This window comes from Hypanus sabinus, chromosome 2, assembly GCF_030144855.1.
Source record: "Hypanus sabinus isolate sHypSab1 chromosome 2, sHypSab1.hap1, whole genome shotgun sequence".
Taxonomy (NCBI): Eukaryota; Metazoa; Chordata; class Chondrichthyes; order Myliobatiformes; family Dasyatidae; genus Hypanus; species Hypanus sabinus.
The window spans coordinates 111,396,792-111,415,559 of record NC_082707.1 but is presented as its reverse complement, the minus strand read 5'-3'; the positions used below and the strand labels follow the sequence as shown (position 1 = coordinate 111,415,559).

The window sequence follows — 18,768 nt, the reverse complement described above, 5'->3', positions numbered from 1 at the left end:
GCATGGTCCCCAAGTCTGATGGTGGTTGTTGCCTATGTGGTGATCACCGATGCTTTAACAAGTCCACCACCCCCGATTGTCACCCAATCCCAAACATTCAAGACTTTACTCCATGTTTAACCAGAAAGTTAATTTTTCCCAAAGTCAGTCTAGTTAGGGACTACCCTCAGGTGCCTGTTGGCTCGGAGTATATTCACAAAACAACTGTGATAACCCCGTTTGGCCTTGTTCAGTTTCTGTGCATGCCACTTGGACTGAAAAATTCAGCGCAGACTTTCCAATGGCTGATGGACTCTCTATTAAAAGAGTTAGTTACTCTTTTTGTTTACCCACATGACATACTTGCCCCAGTGCATCCAAATCCAAACACGTATCTCTTCTCCGTACTTTTCCAGTCCTTAAGCCAACACGGATTGATTATTAACCCTGCTGAATTCCAGTTTGGGTTGTCAACCATTGATTTTCTCGGCCATCGCATCTCTACAGAAGGTGTGAAACACCTCCTTTCAAAGTAGACGTTATTATAAATTTCCCACTGCCCGGCACTACTGAAAAATGACAGGAGTTTTTATGCACAGTCAATATCTTTCACGACTTCACTCTGCAAGATGCTGAACTTATGCTCCCCCTGAAGAGTGTGCTTAAAGGTAATACCCCCATCACATGCTTGACTGGTCAGCGGACATGACCAGGGCTTTTGATGACACCAAACAATCTCTTTCCAATGCAATCCGATGGCCGCTCCCACTCTCCAACACACCCACAGCCATTGCTATTGATGCCTCAGACTGCGCCGTGGGTGCTGTGCATCAACAGTTGTTTGGAGGCGTGAGGCAGCAGCTCGCCTTCTTCAGCCGGAGGCTCCATCCCCCCAAAATGAAGTACAGCACGATGACTGTGAGCTTCTCGGTCTGTAGCTGCCTGTCCGCCATTTTCATTGTCTTCTGGATGGTCACCTTTTCAGAGCAGTCATTGACCACATGCCCCTCATGCACACGATGGCCAAAACATCAGACTGTCAGTCTGCACAGCAGCAATGCCTCCTGGCCTACATACCAGAGTTCACAACTGATATACAACATATCATGGGGAAAACTAATGCCTTGGCTGACTGCCTCTCATGGCCAGCCATTGAGGCTGTACACATAGGGGAGGACTCTGCTGGTATGGCAGCAAATCAAGCTACTGACCCAGAGGTCCAGGCTTACCAAACAGCAGTCAGAGGCCTGCAGTTGGCTGACATCAAGTCCGGGGAAGCTGGGGTTTCTCTCCTGAGTGATGTCCAAACTGATGGGGCAGGAGTGCTTTGAATCGGTGGACTGGATTATCTTGGAATCTGGATGAGTATGCCACAGTTGTCACCGAATTCATTAAAACCTGTGCGGATGAGTGTGTACCTAAGAAAACTTGCTGTACATTCCCAAACCAAAAGATATAGATGAACCAGGAACTAGCTTGCCAAGGGCTAGATCTGTGGCATTTAAGTCTGGTGATCTAGGTCTGTAAAGAAAACCAGGTATGATTTGTGGAGGGAGAAAACCAGGTATGATTTGTGGAGGGCTATTTCAGGAGCAAAGAGACAGTTTTGAATGAGGTTGGAGGCAACATTGGATGTACGACAACTCTGGCAGGGTTTGCAAGACATTACTTCCCACAATGCGAAACCCAATAGTGTGGATGCTTCACTACCAAATGAACTCAACACCTTCTGAGAAAGGGAGAATAAAATTACAACTGCGAGGATCACCGGTGACCCTGTGATCTCTGTCTCAGTGGCTGATGTCTTTCAGAAGGGTGAACCCTCACAAAGCGGCAGACCCTAACTGATACCTGGTAAGGCTCTGAAACCTGTGCCAACCAACTGGCGGGAGTATTCAAGGACATTTCAACCTCTCACTGCTATGGGCAGATGTACCCACTTGTCCCAAATGGGTAACAGTTATACCAGTTCCCAAGATGACTATCACCCGGTAGCATTCACATCTACCGTGATGAAACATTTTGAAAGGTTGGTCATGGCTAGACTGAACTCCTGCCTCAGCAAGGACCTGGACCCAGTGTAATTTGCTTCTTGTCACAATAGGTCACACGGCCTTAGACCACATGGACAACACAAACACCAGCGTCAGCATGCTGTTCATTGACTACAGCTCAGCCTTTAACATCATCATTCCAAGGGTCCTGATTGATAAGCTACAGAACCTTGGCCTCTGGACTTCCCTCTGCAATTGGATCCTTCGCTTCCTGACTGGAAGACCACGATCTGTATGGATTGGTGATAACATCTCCTCCTCACTGACGATCAACACTGGTGCACCTCAGGGGTGTGTGCTTAGCCCACTGCTCCACTCCCTCTACACTCATGGCTGTGTGGTAGGCATAGCTCAAATGCCATCTATAAATTTGTTGATGATATGACCATTGTTGGTAGAATTTCAGATGGTGACAAGAGGGTGCACAGGAGTGAGTTATGCCAACTAGTTGAGCTGTGTCACAGTAATAACCTTGCACTGCGCGTCAGTAAGTCCAAAGAGCTGACTGTGGACTTCAGGAAGGGTAAGATGAGGAAACACCCGCCAATCCTCATAGAGGGATCAGAAGTGGAGAGTGAGCAACTTCAAGTTACTGCGTGTCAAGATCTCTGAGGATCTAACCTGGACCCAATATATTGATGCAGCAATAAAGAAGACAAGACAGTGGCTATATTTCATTAGGAGTTTGAAGAGATTTGATTTGTCACCTAAGTCACTCAACAACTTCCACAAATGTACCATGGAGAGCATTCTGACAAGCCGCATCACCGTCTGGTATCGGGTGGGGGAGTGTTGGGAGGGGGCTTCTGCACAGGATCGAAGGAAGTTGCAGAAAGACATCTTCAAGGAGCGGTGCCTCAGAAAGGTGGCTTTCATTATTAAAAACCCCCACCACCCAGGACATGCCCTCCTCTCACTGTTACCATCAGGGAAGAGGTACAGAAGCCTGAAGGTTTCAGAAGCGATTCAGGAACAGCTTCTTCCCCTCTGCCACTCCGTTCCCAAATGGACAGTGAACCTGTGAACACTACTTCACTTTATTTTAAATTTCTGATTTTGCACTACTTATCAAAGTTTAACATACATATCTATACCTTGCACAATTCAGTTGTTTTCCCATAATTATCATGTACAGCATTTTATTGCTGCCACAAGGTGAACAAATTTCACAACACAGGCCGTGACGTTGACCCGATTTGAACTCTCAGGCTACAGTCTCCATTTAACGCCAGTTCTCAGCCTCATCTCCTTGCAGTTCGGCTTCAGGTCCTGGCTACAGCCAGCAGGCTTGAATACCGGACAATAACAGATTTACCCTCTGCCACGTGCTCCCCAATGACAACACAACTGCTACTCACGGTCACGGCTGTAGTCATCCACCAGAATGATTTCCTGGATGAGCCACGGAGGACTGCGGTTCAGGACGCTGAGGGAAGCAGGAAGGAGTGGAAATCGTTACCAAGAAAATGTCAAACATGCAAACCATATCCCCTGTCAACTCCGGCCCACCATCATCCCCTAAACACAGGGCCATCAACTTAACTGAGAGCCTCAGAACCAGATATGACCCAGGAAGCACACATCAAGCATTCAAACCACCTTGGCCAGACACACTTTTTGTTTCAGTCCCTTTGGAAAAGCTACAGCGGCTTGGAAACCCTTATAATCAGAAGTCTACCCGCACGCTAACAGACCTCTGAAGCAAACATCACGTTCTAATCCCACACTACACTACAGTCTCCGTACGTCACACCCTCACTACAGTCTCCGTACGTCACACCTCACTACAGTCTCCGTACGTCACACCGCACTACAGTCTCGGTACGTCACACCTCACTACAGTCTCCGTACGTCACACCTCACTACAGTCTCCGTACGTCACACCTCACTACAGTCTCCGAACGTCACACCGCACTACAGTCTCCGTACGTCACACCACACTACAGTCTCCATATGTCACACCCTCACTACAGTCTCCATACGTCACACCTCACTACAGTCTCCGTACGTCACACCTCACTACAGTCTCCATACGTCACACCTCACTACAGTCTCCATACGTCACACCTCACTACAGTCTCCGTACGTCACACCCTCACTACAGTCTCCGTACGTCACACCCTCACTACAGTCTCGGTACGTCACACCTCACTACAGTCTCCGTACGTCACACCCTCACAACAGTCCCAGTACGTCACACCTCACTACAGTCTCCGTAAGTCACACCCGCACTACAGTCTCCGTACGTCACACCCTCACTACAGTCTCCGTACGTCACACCCGCACTACAGTCTCCGTACGTCACACCCTCACTACAGTCTCCGTACGTCACACCCGCACTACAGTCTCCGTACGTCACACCTCACTACAGTCTCCGTACGTCACACCTCACTACAGTCTCCGTACGTCACACCGCACTACAGTCTCCGTAAGTCACACCCTCAAAACAGTCCCAGTACGTCACACCGCACTACATTCTCCGTACGTCACACCCTCACTACAGTCTCCGTACGTCACACCTCACTACAGTCTCCGTACGTCACACCGCACTACAGTCTCGGTACGTCACACCTCACTACAGTCTCCGTACGTCACACCTCACTACAGTCTCCGTACGTCACACCTCACTACAGTCTCCGAACGTCACACCGCACTACAGTCTCCGTACGTCACACCACACTACAGTCTCCATATGTCACACCCTCACTACAGTCTCCATACGTCACACCTCACTACAGTCTCCGTACGTCACACCTCACTACAGTCTCCGTACGTCACACCTCACTACAGTCTCCATACGTCACACCTCACTACAGTCTCCGTACGTCACACCCTCACTACAGTCTCCGTACGTCACACCCTCACTACAGTCTCGGTACGTCACACCTCACTACAGTCTCCGTACGTCACACCCTCACAACAGTCCCAGTACGTCACACCTCACTACAGTCTCCGTAAGTCACACCCGCACTACAGTCTCCGTACGTCACACCCTCACTACAGTCTCCGTACGTCACACCCGCACTACAGTCTCCGTACGTCACACCCTCACTACAGTCTCCGTACGTCACACCCGCACTACAGTCTCCGTACGTCACACCTCACTACAGTCTCCGTACGTCACACCTCACTACAGTCTCCGTACGTCACACCGCACTACAGTCTCCGTAAGTCACACCCTCAAAACAGTCCCAGTACGTCACACCGCACTACATTCTCCGTACGTCACACCCTCACTACAGTCTCCGTACGTCACACCTCACTACAGTCTCCGTACGTCACACCCTCACTACAGTCTCCGTACGTCACACCGTACTACAGTCTCCGTACGTCACACCCTCACTACAGTCTCCGTACGTCACACCTCACTACAGTCTCCGTACGTCACACCGCACTACAGTCTCCGTACGTCACACCCTCACTACAGTCTCCGTACGTCACACCTCACTACAGTCTCCGTACGTCACACCGTACTACAGTCTCCGTACGTCACACCCTCACTACAGTCTCCGTACGTCACACCGCACTACAGTCTCCGTACGTCACACCCTCACTACAGTCTCCGTACGTCACACCGCACTACAGTCTCCGTACGTCACACCCTCACTACAGTCTCCGTACGTCACACCCGCACTACAGTCTCCGTACGTCACACCCTCACTACAGTCGCCGTACGTCACACCGCACTACAGTCGCCGTACGTCACACCGCACTACAGTCTCCGTACGTCACACACTCACTACAGTCTCCGTACCTCACACCACACTACAGTCTCCGTACGTCACACCTAACTACAGTCTCCGTACGCCACACCGCACTAGAGACTCCGTACATCACACCCTCACTACAGTCTCCGTACGTCACACCCTCACTACAGTCTCCGTACGTCACACCGCACTACAGTCTCCGTACGTCACACCGCACTACAGTCTCCGTACGTCACACCCTCACTACAGTCTCCGTACGTCACACCCTCACTACAGTCTCCGTACGTCACACCGCACTACAGTCTCCGTACGTCACACCCTCACTACAGTCGCCGTACGTCACACCCTCACTACAGTCTCCGTACGTCACACCGCACTACAGTCTCCGTACGTCACACACTCACTACAGTCTCCGTACGTCACACCGCACTACAGTCTCCATACGTCACACCGCACTACAGTCTCCATACGTCACACCCTCACTACAGTCTCCGTACGTCACACCTAACTACAGTCACCGTACGTCACACCCTCACTACAGTCTCCGTACGTCACACCCTCACTACAGTCTCCGTACGTCACACCGCACTACAGTCTCCGTACGTCACACCGCACTACAGTCTCCGTACGTCACACCCTCACTACAGTCTCCGTACGTCACACCCTCACTACAGTCTCCGTACGTCACACCGCACTACAGTCTCCGTACGTCACACCCGCACTACAGTCTCCGTACGTCACACCCTCACTACAGTCTCCGTACGTCACACCTCACTACAGTCTCCGTACGCCACACCCTCACTACAGTCTCCGTACGTCACACCGCACTACAGTCTCCGTACGTCACACCCTCAAAACAGTCCCAGTACGTCACACCGCACTACATTCTCCGTACGTCACACCCTCACTACAGTCTCCGTACGTCACACCTCACTACAGTCTCCGTACGTCACACCCTCACTACAGTCTCCGTACGTCACACCTCACTACAGTCTCCGTAAGTCACACCGCACTACAGTCTCCGTACGTCACACCCTCACTACAGTCTCCGTACGTCACACACTCACTACAGTCTCCGTACGTCACACCGCACTACAGTCTCCGTACGTCACACCCTCACTACAGTCTCCGTACGTCACACCGCACTACAGTCTCCGTACGTCACACCCTCAGTACAGTCTCCGTACGTCACACCCTCACTACAGTCTCCGTACGTCACACCGCACTACAGTCTCCGTACGTCACACCCTCACTACAGTCTCCGTACGTCACACCTCACTACAGTCTCCGTACGTCACACCGCACTACAGTCACCGTACGTCACACCCGCACTACAGTCTCCGTACGTCACACCCGCACTACAGTCTCCGTACGTCACACCCTCACTACAGTCTCCGTACGTCACACCGCACTACAGTCTCCGTACGTCACACCCTCACTACAGTCTCCGTACGTCACACCTCACTACAGTCTCCGTACGTCACACCTCACTACAGTCTCCGTACGTCACACCCGCACTACAGTCTCCGTACGTCACACCCTCACTACAGTCTCCGTACGTCACACCCGCACTACAGTCTCCGTACGTCACACCCTCACTACAGTCTCCGTACGTCACACCGCACTACAGTCTCCGTACGTCACACCCTCACTACAGTCTCCGTACGTCACACCTCACTACAGTCTCCGTACGTCACACCTCACTACAGTCTCCGTACGTCACACCCTCACTACAGTCTCCGTACGTCACACCCGCACTTCAGTCTCCGTACGTCACACCCTCACTACAGTCTCCGTACGTCACACCCTCACTACAGTCTCCGTACGTCACACCCGCACTACAGTCTCCGTACGTCACACCTCACCACAGTCTCCGTACGTCACACCCTCACCACAGTCTCCGTACGTCACACCCGCACTACAGTCTCCGTACGTCACACCCTCACTACAGTCTCCGTACGTCACACCCGCACTACAGTCTCCGTACGTCACACCTCACTACAGTCTCCGTACGTCACAGCTCACTACAGTCTCCGTACGTCACACCCGCACTACAGTCTCCGTACGTCACACCCTCACTACAGTCTCCGTACGTCACACCGCACTACAGTCTCCGTACGTCACACTGCACTACAGTCTCCGTACGTCACACCCTCACTACAGTCTCCGTACGTCACACCGCACTACAGTCTCCGTACGTCACACCCGCACTACAGTCTCCGTACGTCACACCTCACTACAGTCTCCGTACGTCACACCTCACTACAGTCTCCGTACGTCACACCTCACTACAGTCTCCGTACGTCACACCCGCACTACAGTCTCCGTACGTCACACCTCACTACAGTCTCCGTAAGTCACACCTCACTACAGTCTCCGTACGTCACACCTCACTACAGTCTCCGTACGTCACACCGCACTACAGTCTCCGTACGTCACACCGCACTACAGTCTCCGTACGTCACACCCGCACTACAGTCTCCGTACGTCACACCCTCACTACAGTCTCCGTACGTCACAACCTCACTACAGTCTCCGTACGTCACACCCTCACTACAGTCTCCGTACGTCACACCGCACTACAGTCTCCGTACGTCACACCCTCACTACAGTCTCCGTACGTCACACCCTCACTACAGTCTCCGTACGTCACACCGCACTGCAGTCTCCGTACGTCACACCCTCACTACAGTCTCCGTACGTCACACCTCACTACAGTCTCCGTACGTCACACCTCACTACAGTCTCCGTACGTCACACCCTCACTACAGTCTCCGTACGTCACACCTCACTACAGTCTCCGTACGTCACACCGCACTACAGTCACCGTACGTCACACCCGCACTACAGTCTCCGTACGTCACACCCCCACTACAGTCTCCGTACGTCACACCGCACTACAGTCTCCGTACGTCACACCCTCACTACAGTCTCCGTACGTCACACCTCACTACAGTCTCCGTACGTCACACCTCACTACAGTCTCCGTACGTCACACCCGCACTACAGTCTCGGTACGTCACACCCTCACTACAGTCTCCGTACGTCACACCCGCACTACAGTCTCCGTACGTCACACCCGCACTACAGTCTCCGTACGTCACACCCGCACTACAGTCTCCGTACGTCACACCCGCACTACAGTCTCCGTACGTCACACCCTCACTACAGTCTCCGTACGTCACACCTCACTACAGTCTCCGTACGTCACACCTCACTACAGTCTCCGTACGTCACACCCTCACTACAGTCTCCGTACGTCACACCCGCACTACAGTCTCCGTACGTCACACCCGCACTACAGTCTCCGTACGTCACACCCGCACTACAGTCTCCGTACGTCACACCTCACTACAGTCTCCGTACGTCACACCTCACTACAGTCTCCGTACGTCACACCGCACTACAGTCTCCGTACGTCACACCCTCACTACAGTCTCCGTACGTCACACCTCACTACAGTCTCCGTACGTCACACCTAACTACAGTCTCCGTACGTCACACCGCACTACAGTCTCCGTACGTCACACCCGCACTACAGTCTCCGTACGTCACACCCTCACTACAGTCTCCGTACGTCACACCGCACTACAGTCTCCGTACGTCACACCCTCACTACAGTCTCCGTACGTCACACCCGCACTACAGTCTCCGTACGTCACACCCTCACTACAGTCTCCGTACGTCACACCGCACTACAGTCTCCGTACGTCACACCCTCACTACAGTCTCCGTACGTCACACCGCACTACAGTCTCCGTACGTCACACCCTCACTACAGTCTCCGTACGTCACACCCTCACTACAGTCTCCGTACGTCACACCGCACTACAGTCTCCGTACGTCACTCCCTCACTACAGTCTCCGTACGTCACACCTCACTACAGTCTCCGTACGTCACACCGCACTACAGTCACCGTACGTCACACCCGCACTACAGTCTCCGTACGTCACACCCGCACTACAGTCTCCGTACGTCACACCCTCACTACAGTCTCCGTACGTCACACCGCACTACAGTCTCCGTATGCCACACCCTCACTACAGTCTCCGTACGTCACACCTCACTACAGTCTCCGTATGTCACACCTCACTACAGTCTCTGTACGTCACAACGCACTGCAGTCTCCGTACGTCACACCCTCACTGCAGTCTCCGTACGTCACACCGCACTACAGTCTCCGTACGTCACACCCGCACTACAGTCTCCGTACGTCACACCCGCACTACAGTCTCCGTACGTCACACCCTCTCTACAGTCTCCGTACGTCACACCGCACTACAGTCTCCGTACGTCACACCCTCACTACAGTCTCCGTACGTCACACCTCACTACAGTCTCCGTACGTCACACCTCACTACAGTCTCCGTACGTCACACCCTCACTACAGTCTCGGTACGTCACACCCGCACTACAGTCTCCGTACGTCACACCCTCACTACAGTCTCCGTACGTCACACCCGCACTACAGTCTCCGTACGTCACACCTCACTACAGTCTCCGTACGTCACACCTCACTACAGTCTCCGTACGTCACACCCGCAGTACAATCTCCGTACGTCACACCCTCACTACAGTCTCCGTACGTCACACCTCACTACAGTCTCCGTACGTCACACCTCACTGCAGTCTCCGTACGTCACACCCTCACTACAGTCTCCGTACATCACACCCGCACTACAGTCTCCGTACGTCACACCCTCACTACAGTCTCCGTACGTCACACCCGCACTACAGTCTCCGTACGTCACACCTCACTACAGTCTCCGTACGTCACACCGCACTACAGTCTCCGTACGTCACACCCTCACTACAGTCTCCGTACGTCACACCGCACTACAGTCTCCGTACGTCACACCCTCACTACAGTCTCCGTACGTCACACCTCACTACAGTCTCCGTACGTCACACCGCACTACAGTCTCCGTACGTCACACCGCACTACAGTCTCCGTACGTCACACCCTCACTACAGTCTCCGTACGTCACACCGCACTACAGTCTCCGTACGTCACACCCTCACTACAGTCTCCGTACGTCACACCTCACTACAGTCTCCGTACGTCACACCTCACTACAGTCTCCGTACGTCACACCCTCACTACAGTCTCCGTACGTCACACCCGCACTACAGTCTCCGTACGTCACACCCTCACTACAGTCTCCGTACGTCACACCCGCACTACAGTCTCCGTACGTCACACCTCACTACAGTCTCCGTACGTCACACCCGCACTACAGTCTCCGTACGTCACACCCTCACTACAGTCGCCGTACGTCACACCCTCACTACAGTCTCCGTACGTCACACCGCACTACAGTCTCCGTACGTCACACCTCACTACAGTCTCCGTACGTCACACCGCACTACAGTCTCCGTACGTCACACCCGCACTACTGTCTCCGTACGTCACACCCTCACTACAGTCGCCGTACGTCACACCGCACTACAGTCGCCGTACGTCACACCGCACTACAGTCTCCGTACGTCACACACTCACTACAGTCTCCGTACGTCACACCACACTACAGTCTCCGTACGTCACACCTAACTACAGTCTCCGTACGCCACACCGCACTAGAGTCTCCGTACATCACACCCTCACCACAGTCTCCGTACGTCACACCCTCACTACAGTCTCCGTACGTCACACCGCACTACAGTCTCCGTACATCTCACCCTCACTACAGTCTCCGTACGTCACACCCTCACTACAGTCTCCGTACTTCACACCGCACTACAGTCTCCGTACGTCACACCCTCACTACAGTCGCCGTACGTCACACCCTCACTACAGTCTCCGTACGTCACACCGCACTACAGTCTCCGTACGTCACACACTCACTACAGTCTCCGTACGTCACACCGCACTACAGTCTCCATACGTCACACCGCACTACAGTCTCCATACGTCACACCCTCACTACAGTCTCCGTACGTCACACCTAACTACGGTCACCGTACGTCACACCCTCACTACAGTCTCCGTACGTCACACCCTCACTACAGTCTCCGTACGTCACACCGCACTACAGTCTCCGTACGTCACACCGCACTACAGTCTCCGTACGTCACACCCTCACTACAGTCTCCGTACGTCACACCCTCACTACAGTCTCCGTACGTCACACCGCACTACAGTCTCCGTACGTCACACTGCACTACAGTCTCCGTACGTCACACCCTCACTACAGTCTCCGTACGTCACACCTCACTACAGTCTCCGTACGTCACACCCTCACTAGTCTCCGTACGTCACACCCTCACTACAGTCTCCGTACGTCACACCTCACTACAGTCTCCGTACGTCACACCCTCACTACAGTCTCCGTACGTCACACCGCACTACAGTCTCCGTACGTCACACCGCACTACAGTCTCCGTACGTCACACCGCACTACAGTCTCCGTACGTCACACCCTCACTACAGTCGCCGTACGTCACACCCTCACTACAGTCTCCGTACGTCACACCGCACTACAGTCTCCGTACGTCACACACTCACTACAGTCTCCGTAAGTCACACCCACACTACAGTCTCCGTACTTCACACCTAACTACAGTCTCCGTTTGCCACACCGCACTAGAGTCTCCGTTTGTCACACCGCACTAGAGTCACCGTACGTCACACCCTCACTACAGTCTCCGTACGTCACACCCTCACTACAGTCTCCGTACGTCACACCGCACTACAGTCTCCGTACGTCACACCCTCACTACAGTCTCCGTACGCCACACCGCACTACAGTCTCCGTACGTCACACCGCACTACAGTCTCCATACGTCACACCCTCATTACAGTCTCCGTACGTCACACCCTCACTACAGACTCCGTACGTCACACCGCACTACAGTCTCCGTACGTCACACCCGCACTACTGTCTCCGTACGTCACACCCTCACTACAGTCGCCGTACATCACACCGCACTACAGTCTCCGTACGTCACACACTCACTACAGTCTCCGTACGTCACACCACACTACAGTCTCCGTACTTCACACCTAACTACAGTCTCCGTACGTCACACCCTCACTACAGTCTCCGTACGTCACACCGCACTACAGTCTCCGTACATCACACCCTCACTACAGTCTCCGTACGCCACACCGCACTACAGTCTCTGTACGTCACACCGCACTACAGTCTCCGTACGTCACACCCTCACTACAGTCTCCGTACGTCACACCCTCACTACAGTCTCCGTACGTCACACCGCACTACAGTCTCCGTACGTCACACCCTCACAACAGTCCCAGTACGTCACACCGCACTACAGTCTCCGTACGTCACACCGCACTACAGTCTCCGTACGTCACACCCTCACTACAGTCTCCGTACGTCACACCTCACTACAGTCTCCGTACGTCACACCGCACTACAGTCTCCGTACGTCACACCCTCACTACAGTCTCCGTACGTCACACCCTCACTACAGTCTCCGTACGTCACACCGCACTACAGTCTCCGTACGTCACACCTCACTACAGTCTCCGTACGTCACACCGCACTACAGTCTCCATACGTCAGACCCACACTACAGTCTCCGTACGTCACACCCTCACTACAGTCGCCGTACGTCACACCGCACTACAGTCTCCGTACGTCACACCTCACTACAGTCTCCGTACGTCACACCGCACTACAGTCTCCGTACGTCACACCGCACTACAGTCTCCGTACGTCACACCCGCACTACAGTCTCCGTACGTCACACCCTCACTACAGTCGCCGTACGTCACACCGCACTACAGTCTCCGTACGTCACACACTCACTACAGTCTCCGTACGTCACACCACACTACAGTCTCTGTACATCACACCTAACTACAGTCTCCGTACGCCACACCGCACTAGAGTCTCCGTACGTCACACCGCACTACAGTCTCCGTACGTCACACCCTCACTACAGTCTCCGTACGTCACACCGCACTATGTGGGTATCTCAGGATTATACACAATGTGAATGGTGTGTGGTGACTATGTGGGTATCCCAGGATTATACACAGTGTGAATGGTGTGTGGTGACTATGTGGGTATCCCAGGATTATACACAGTGTGAATGGTGTGTGGTGACTATGTGGGTATCCCAGGATTATACACAATGTGAATGGTGTGTGGTGACTATGTGGGTATCCCAGGATTATACACAGTGTGAATGGGGTGTGGTGACTATGTGGGTATCCCAGGATTATACACAGTGTGAATGGGGTGTGGTGACTATGTGGGTATCCCAGGATTATACACAGTGTGAATGGTGTGTGGTGACTATGTGGGTATCCCAGGATTATACACAATGTGAATGGTGTGTGGTTACTATGTGGGTATCCCAGGGTTATACACAATGTGAATGGTGTGTGGTGACTATGTGGGTATCCCAGGATTATACACAGTGTGAATGGTGTGTGGTGACTATGTGGGTATCCCAGGATTATACACAATGTGAATGGTGTGTGGTGACTATGTGGGTATCCCAGGGTAATACACAATGTGAATGGTGTGTGGTGACTATGTGGGTATCCCAGGATTATACACAATGTGAATGGTGTGTGGTGACTATGTGGGTATCCCAGGGTTATACACAGTGTGAATTGTGTGTGGTGACCATGTGGGTATCCCAGGGTTATACACAGTGTGAATTGTGTGTGGTGACCATGTGGGTATCCCAGGATTATACACAATGTGAATGGTATGTGGTGACTACATTGTTGGATCAGGATTATAAACAGTGGGAATCATGATGTGATAATTGGGTGCCTCTTCTGGGGTTCGTGTGACCTGTACAAAAGGGATGGGTTGCACTTGAACCCGAGGCAGACCTGTCTCCTTGCAGATAGGTTTGCAAAAGCTGTTGGGAGTGGTTTAAATTATTATGGCGGAAGGATGGGAACCAGCATCATAGAGCTGAGGATGAGCCAGCAGGTTTACAAGTAGGTATGGGTGTAACATGAATATAACGAAGGACTTGCCAATGATTGGGTACAAATGCTGACAGTGCGACGTGTTAAATTGTACCACAGAAGCAAAATTCAAAAGGGCGAAGAATGCAGTACCGAAGGTGCTGTATTTGAACGTATGTCGCATTCAGAATAAGGTGGATGAACTGGTGGCACAATTAGAGATTGGTCAATATGATTGTGTTGCCTTTATAGCATTTGTTTACTTTATAATATTCGCTTTAGTAATTTGTTTGTTAACATTTTTTAGTTAAAGTTAGGATTGTTAAAAGTAAATTCGTTGTGTGTGATATATCGCGGCATGCGATGATGTCACACCCGGTTTTGCCGTGTCTTGTGGGAAAATACCGTTTTGGAGAAACGGGAAGGAGGGGGCTCAGATGTGCAGGATCAGCGCAAGAAAAGTTTTCTTTCTGCACACGAGAAACATCAGTGAAGCAACGCCGTAAGTTCATGAGATAATCGATGTGTTGAATTAAAAATGTTAACTCTGATTCTGTTAAAAGTAATGACGGTTGATAAGGGTTATGTTTTCGTTAGTTAAAGAGTTGCGGATAGTTTGTGTTGAAGTGTATTTAAAGCAGTCAATGGCGTAGGTAGATTCTGACTGTATGTTGCACATTAATGTAATGTAGTTGTTGTAGTTTTACTTTTGCAAGTATTTATGATGTAAATGTGATATCAAGAAGGAAACAAATACTGTATACATTTTGTATTGTTTTATCAACAGTTTTCACCATATGTTAATGTGGAAGAGTGAACAGTAAACAGTTAATCTTACTGCGATCCTGTTTTCATTGACTACGGTTTACCTCGGTGTTTAGTTCAGAGTTCTCTTACACCCGAGTGAGAACACTGCAGTGAAAAGGCGGCATTATTAGGTGTTTCAAGTGCTGCAACGACAACTCGATCCAGCATCAAGTCGTTGCCATCCAGCGACAGGGGCAGTAGGGCATCAACAAGTAAGGCTGCCCATGCAAGAGCTAAGGCAGAAGCCGCCAAGGTGCGAGCGTTGTACGCTGAACAAGAAGCAAAATTGAAAATGGAAGTGGCTGCCAGAGAAGCCAAAAACCAGTTGGAAAAGGTAAGGATAGTGTCAGAGTTAGAAGTGCTGACGCTACACCGAGAAGCAGAAGCTGCCAGGATGGAAGCAGAGATAATAGAAAATGCTGAAGAAATGCATGTTCTGGTTGACGTAAAATCTACTTCAGAAATGATCAGATTGGAACGCACAAGCGACTACGTCCGATCTCAAATGGACCTGAAGATTTGTTCTTCCTCTCCATACTTATATGCTAATGTCCCACCTCATGAGGAGCCTCAGAGAGGCCCAATTGCATCACATCCATCCGAGGAAGACAACTTACCCTTGCAACTCCGCGATGAATTCAAGAATGAAAGGGCTGATGTCAAATACTTCTCGACACCAAACTTACCAGATTTGGCGAGAAGAGAGGCAAAGGCTGAATTCAGAACAGCAAATCCCATAACAAATGTACACCCTCAGTCATATACCCGCCGACATACTCCCCCAGCCAGCATGCCACTTGCAGTTGAACCCATGGCACAGTATTTAGCACGACGAGATCTCATCACTTCAGGACTATACCAGTTCGACGATAAACTAGAAAATTACCGTGCATGGTACTCCTCATTCACCAACACTATCCACGGAGTCCAGCTCAGAGCAACCCAAGAGTTGGATCTTATGGCGAAATGGACCTTATGGGAAAAGAATCATGCGAACAGGTGAGACGCATACGTTCAGTGTACATCAACAACCCCGAGCTAGCCTTAAGCAAAGCAGGGAGAGACTTTGGGAGGGCTACGCGGCCCCCGAAATTATTGAAGCAGCACTATACCGACGTCTGGAAAATTGTCCTAAGGTGTCAGCCAAGGACCACAGGAAGTTAAGAGAGCTCGGAGATTTACTCATGAAGATTCAAGGCGCCAAAGAAGATGGCTACTCAACTGGTCTAGTATACTCCATCCGGGATTAGACAAATCGTGGACAAACTTCCATTTGGGCTGCAGGAGAGGTGGGCGTCCGTTGGCGAAGAGTACAAGGAAGACAACAATGGTCGATTTCCTCCCTTCGAGTATTTCACTAGGTTTGTGTGCAAGGAGGCGAAGAAGTGAAATGACCTTAGCCTCATGGGTCCAGGAAGCAGTACAATTTACACCAAGCCAGATAAATCCATTTTGAATAACTTCAACATTAATAAACCTGCCTCAGTGCTTAAGTCTGAAGTCTTTACAACTAACCACGACCCTAGCAAGAATTGCCCATTGCTTAACAAACCCCACCCCCTCAGAAAATGCAGAACATTTAGGGAAAAACCCCTTGAAGAGAGGATGGCCCTTCTCAAGGAGAAAAGAATATGTTTTAAATGTTGTTCCTCAACCTCTCACCTCGCCAGAGAGTGTACGATCACCGTGAAGTGCCTGGAATGTAATAGCACTAATCACGATGGGGCCATGCATCCCGGCCTGTCACCGCAAACCGACAATGCTCCTTCACCCCCACAACAGGACGGCAGGGAGGGAGAGGCTCACTCCAGGACAACTGTTGTCAGCTCGAGCTGTACAGAAGTTTGCGGTCAAGCTCGGTCAAGCCGTTCTTGTTCAAAGATCTGCCTCACTAAGGTGTACCCTAAGGGAGCCAAAGACAAGGCCATCAAAGCCTATGCAGTTCTGGATGATCAGAGCAGTCGCTCACTAGTCAGTCCAGAGTTCTGTGACTTGTTCAACATTGGGAGTGAGCAGTTCCCATACTACCTTAGAACTTGCTCAGGCAACGTGGAAACATATGGCAGGAAGGCAGAAGGCTTCTAGCTCGAGTCCCTGGATGGTAAAGTTGTTATCTGTCTCCCTCCACTCTTAGAGTGCAATGAAATTTTGAAGAACGGCACTGAGATCCCGACGCCAAGTGCAGTGCTACACCAGCCACATCTCCACCACATCGCCAAACACATCCCAGAACTGGATCCAAAAGCAGAAATACTCCTGCTATTAGGAAGAGATGTTCTCCGGGTGCACAAGGATAGGCAGCAGGTCAATGGACCACACGACGCCTCCTTTGCGCAACGCCTGGATCTAGGCTGGGTGGTGATAGGAGAGGTGTGCCCTGGCAATGTACACAAACCGACAGTTAGCACACTCAAGACCAATGTGCTAGAGACTGGCCACCATTCAATTTTTCAACCCTGCACAAGTTTCATGTGTATCAAGGAAGCACGACAAGGCTTTAACAAATGTAAAGTCACCAACGAGACGCTGGGTCAGTCCGTCTTCGCTCAAACTGAGCATGATAATAAACTTGCTCCATCAGCTCAAGACGCCATTTTCTTAAAAATAATGGACACCAAGATCTTCAGAGACGAAGCAAATAATGGGGTCGCCCCACTACCTTTCAGAGAACCACGCCAGTGCTTGCCAAACAACAAAGAGCAGGCAGTCAAGCGGTTCACGTCCTTGCAAAAAACCCTGAAAAGGAAACCTGAGATGCAGCAATGCACCCGATTGACCCAGGAGGTACTGTGCACCCTAATGGCAGAGGACACAGCCATTATAAATGCACGACCACTCCTACCCGTGTCTTCTGACCCGGAAAACCCCTTCATACTCTCACCATCAATGCTCCTTACGCAGAAGGCAGGAGCTCCCCCTCCACCAGGGGAATTCTCTGATAAGGATTTGTACACAAAGCAGTGGAGACAGGTCCAGGCTCTGGCAAATCGGTTCTGGTCTCGTTGGAGACAGGAATATCTACCTTTGTTGCAACACAGACAAAAGTGGACAGAACCCTGCAGGAATCTTCAAGTTGGAGATTTAGTCCTGCTCAGGGACAAGCAAATCGCCCGCAACAGCTGGCCAATGGCCAGAATCACTGCCACATTCCCTAGTAGGGATGGACATGTCAGGAAGGTTGAGTTGAAAACTACCGACCAAGGTGATGTGAAAATTTACCGAAGGCCAGTTGCAGAAGTCTTTCTACTTCTACCTAAGGACTGATTTAGAGACTGAAGTTTTGTATTATGTTCATTGTGACCTTACGAAGGTCAGGCGGGG

The 18,768-nt window shown here is 51.4% G+C and overlaps 1 protein-coding gene across 1 annotated transcript in view; it reads right to left on the bottom strand.

Annotated features, from left to right (window-relative positions):
- Positions 1–18,768, bottom strand: part of galnt16 (UDP-N-acetyl-alpha-D-galactosamine:polypeptide N-acetylgalactosaminyltransferase 16) — a 306,525-nt gene that overhangs the window by 42,268 nt on the left and 245,489 nt on the right. The window contains exon 4 of the mRNA XM_059952055.1: positions 3,392–3,459. Coding sequence (XP_059808038.1) covers positions 3,392–3,459 — 68 coding nt within the window. The remainder of the gene's footprint in view (positions 1–3,391; positions 3,460–18,768) is intronic.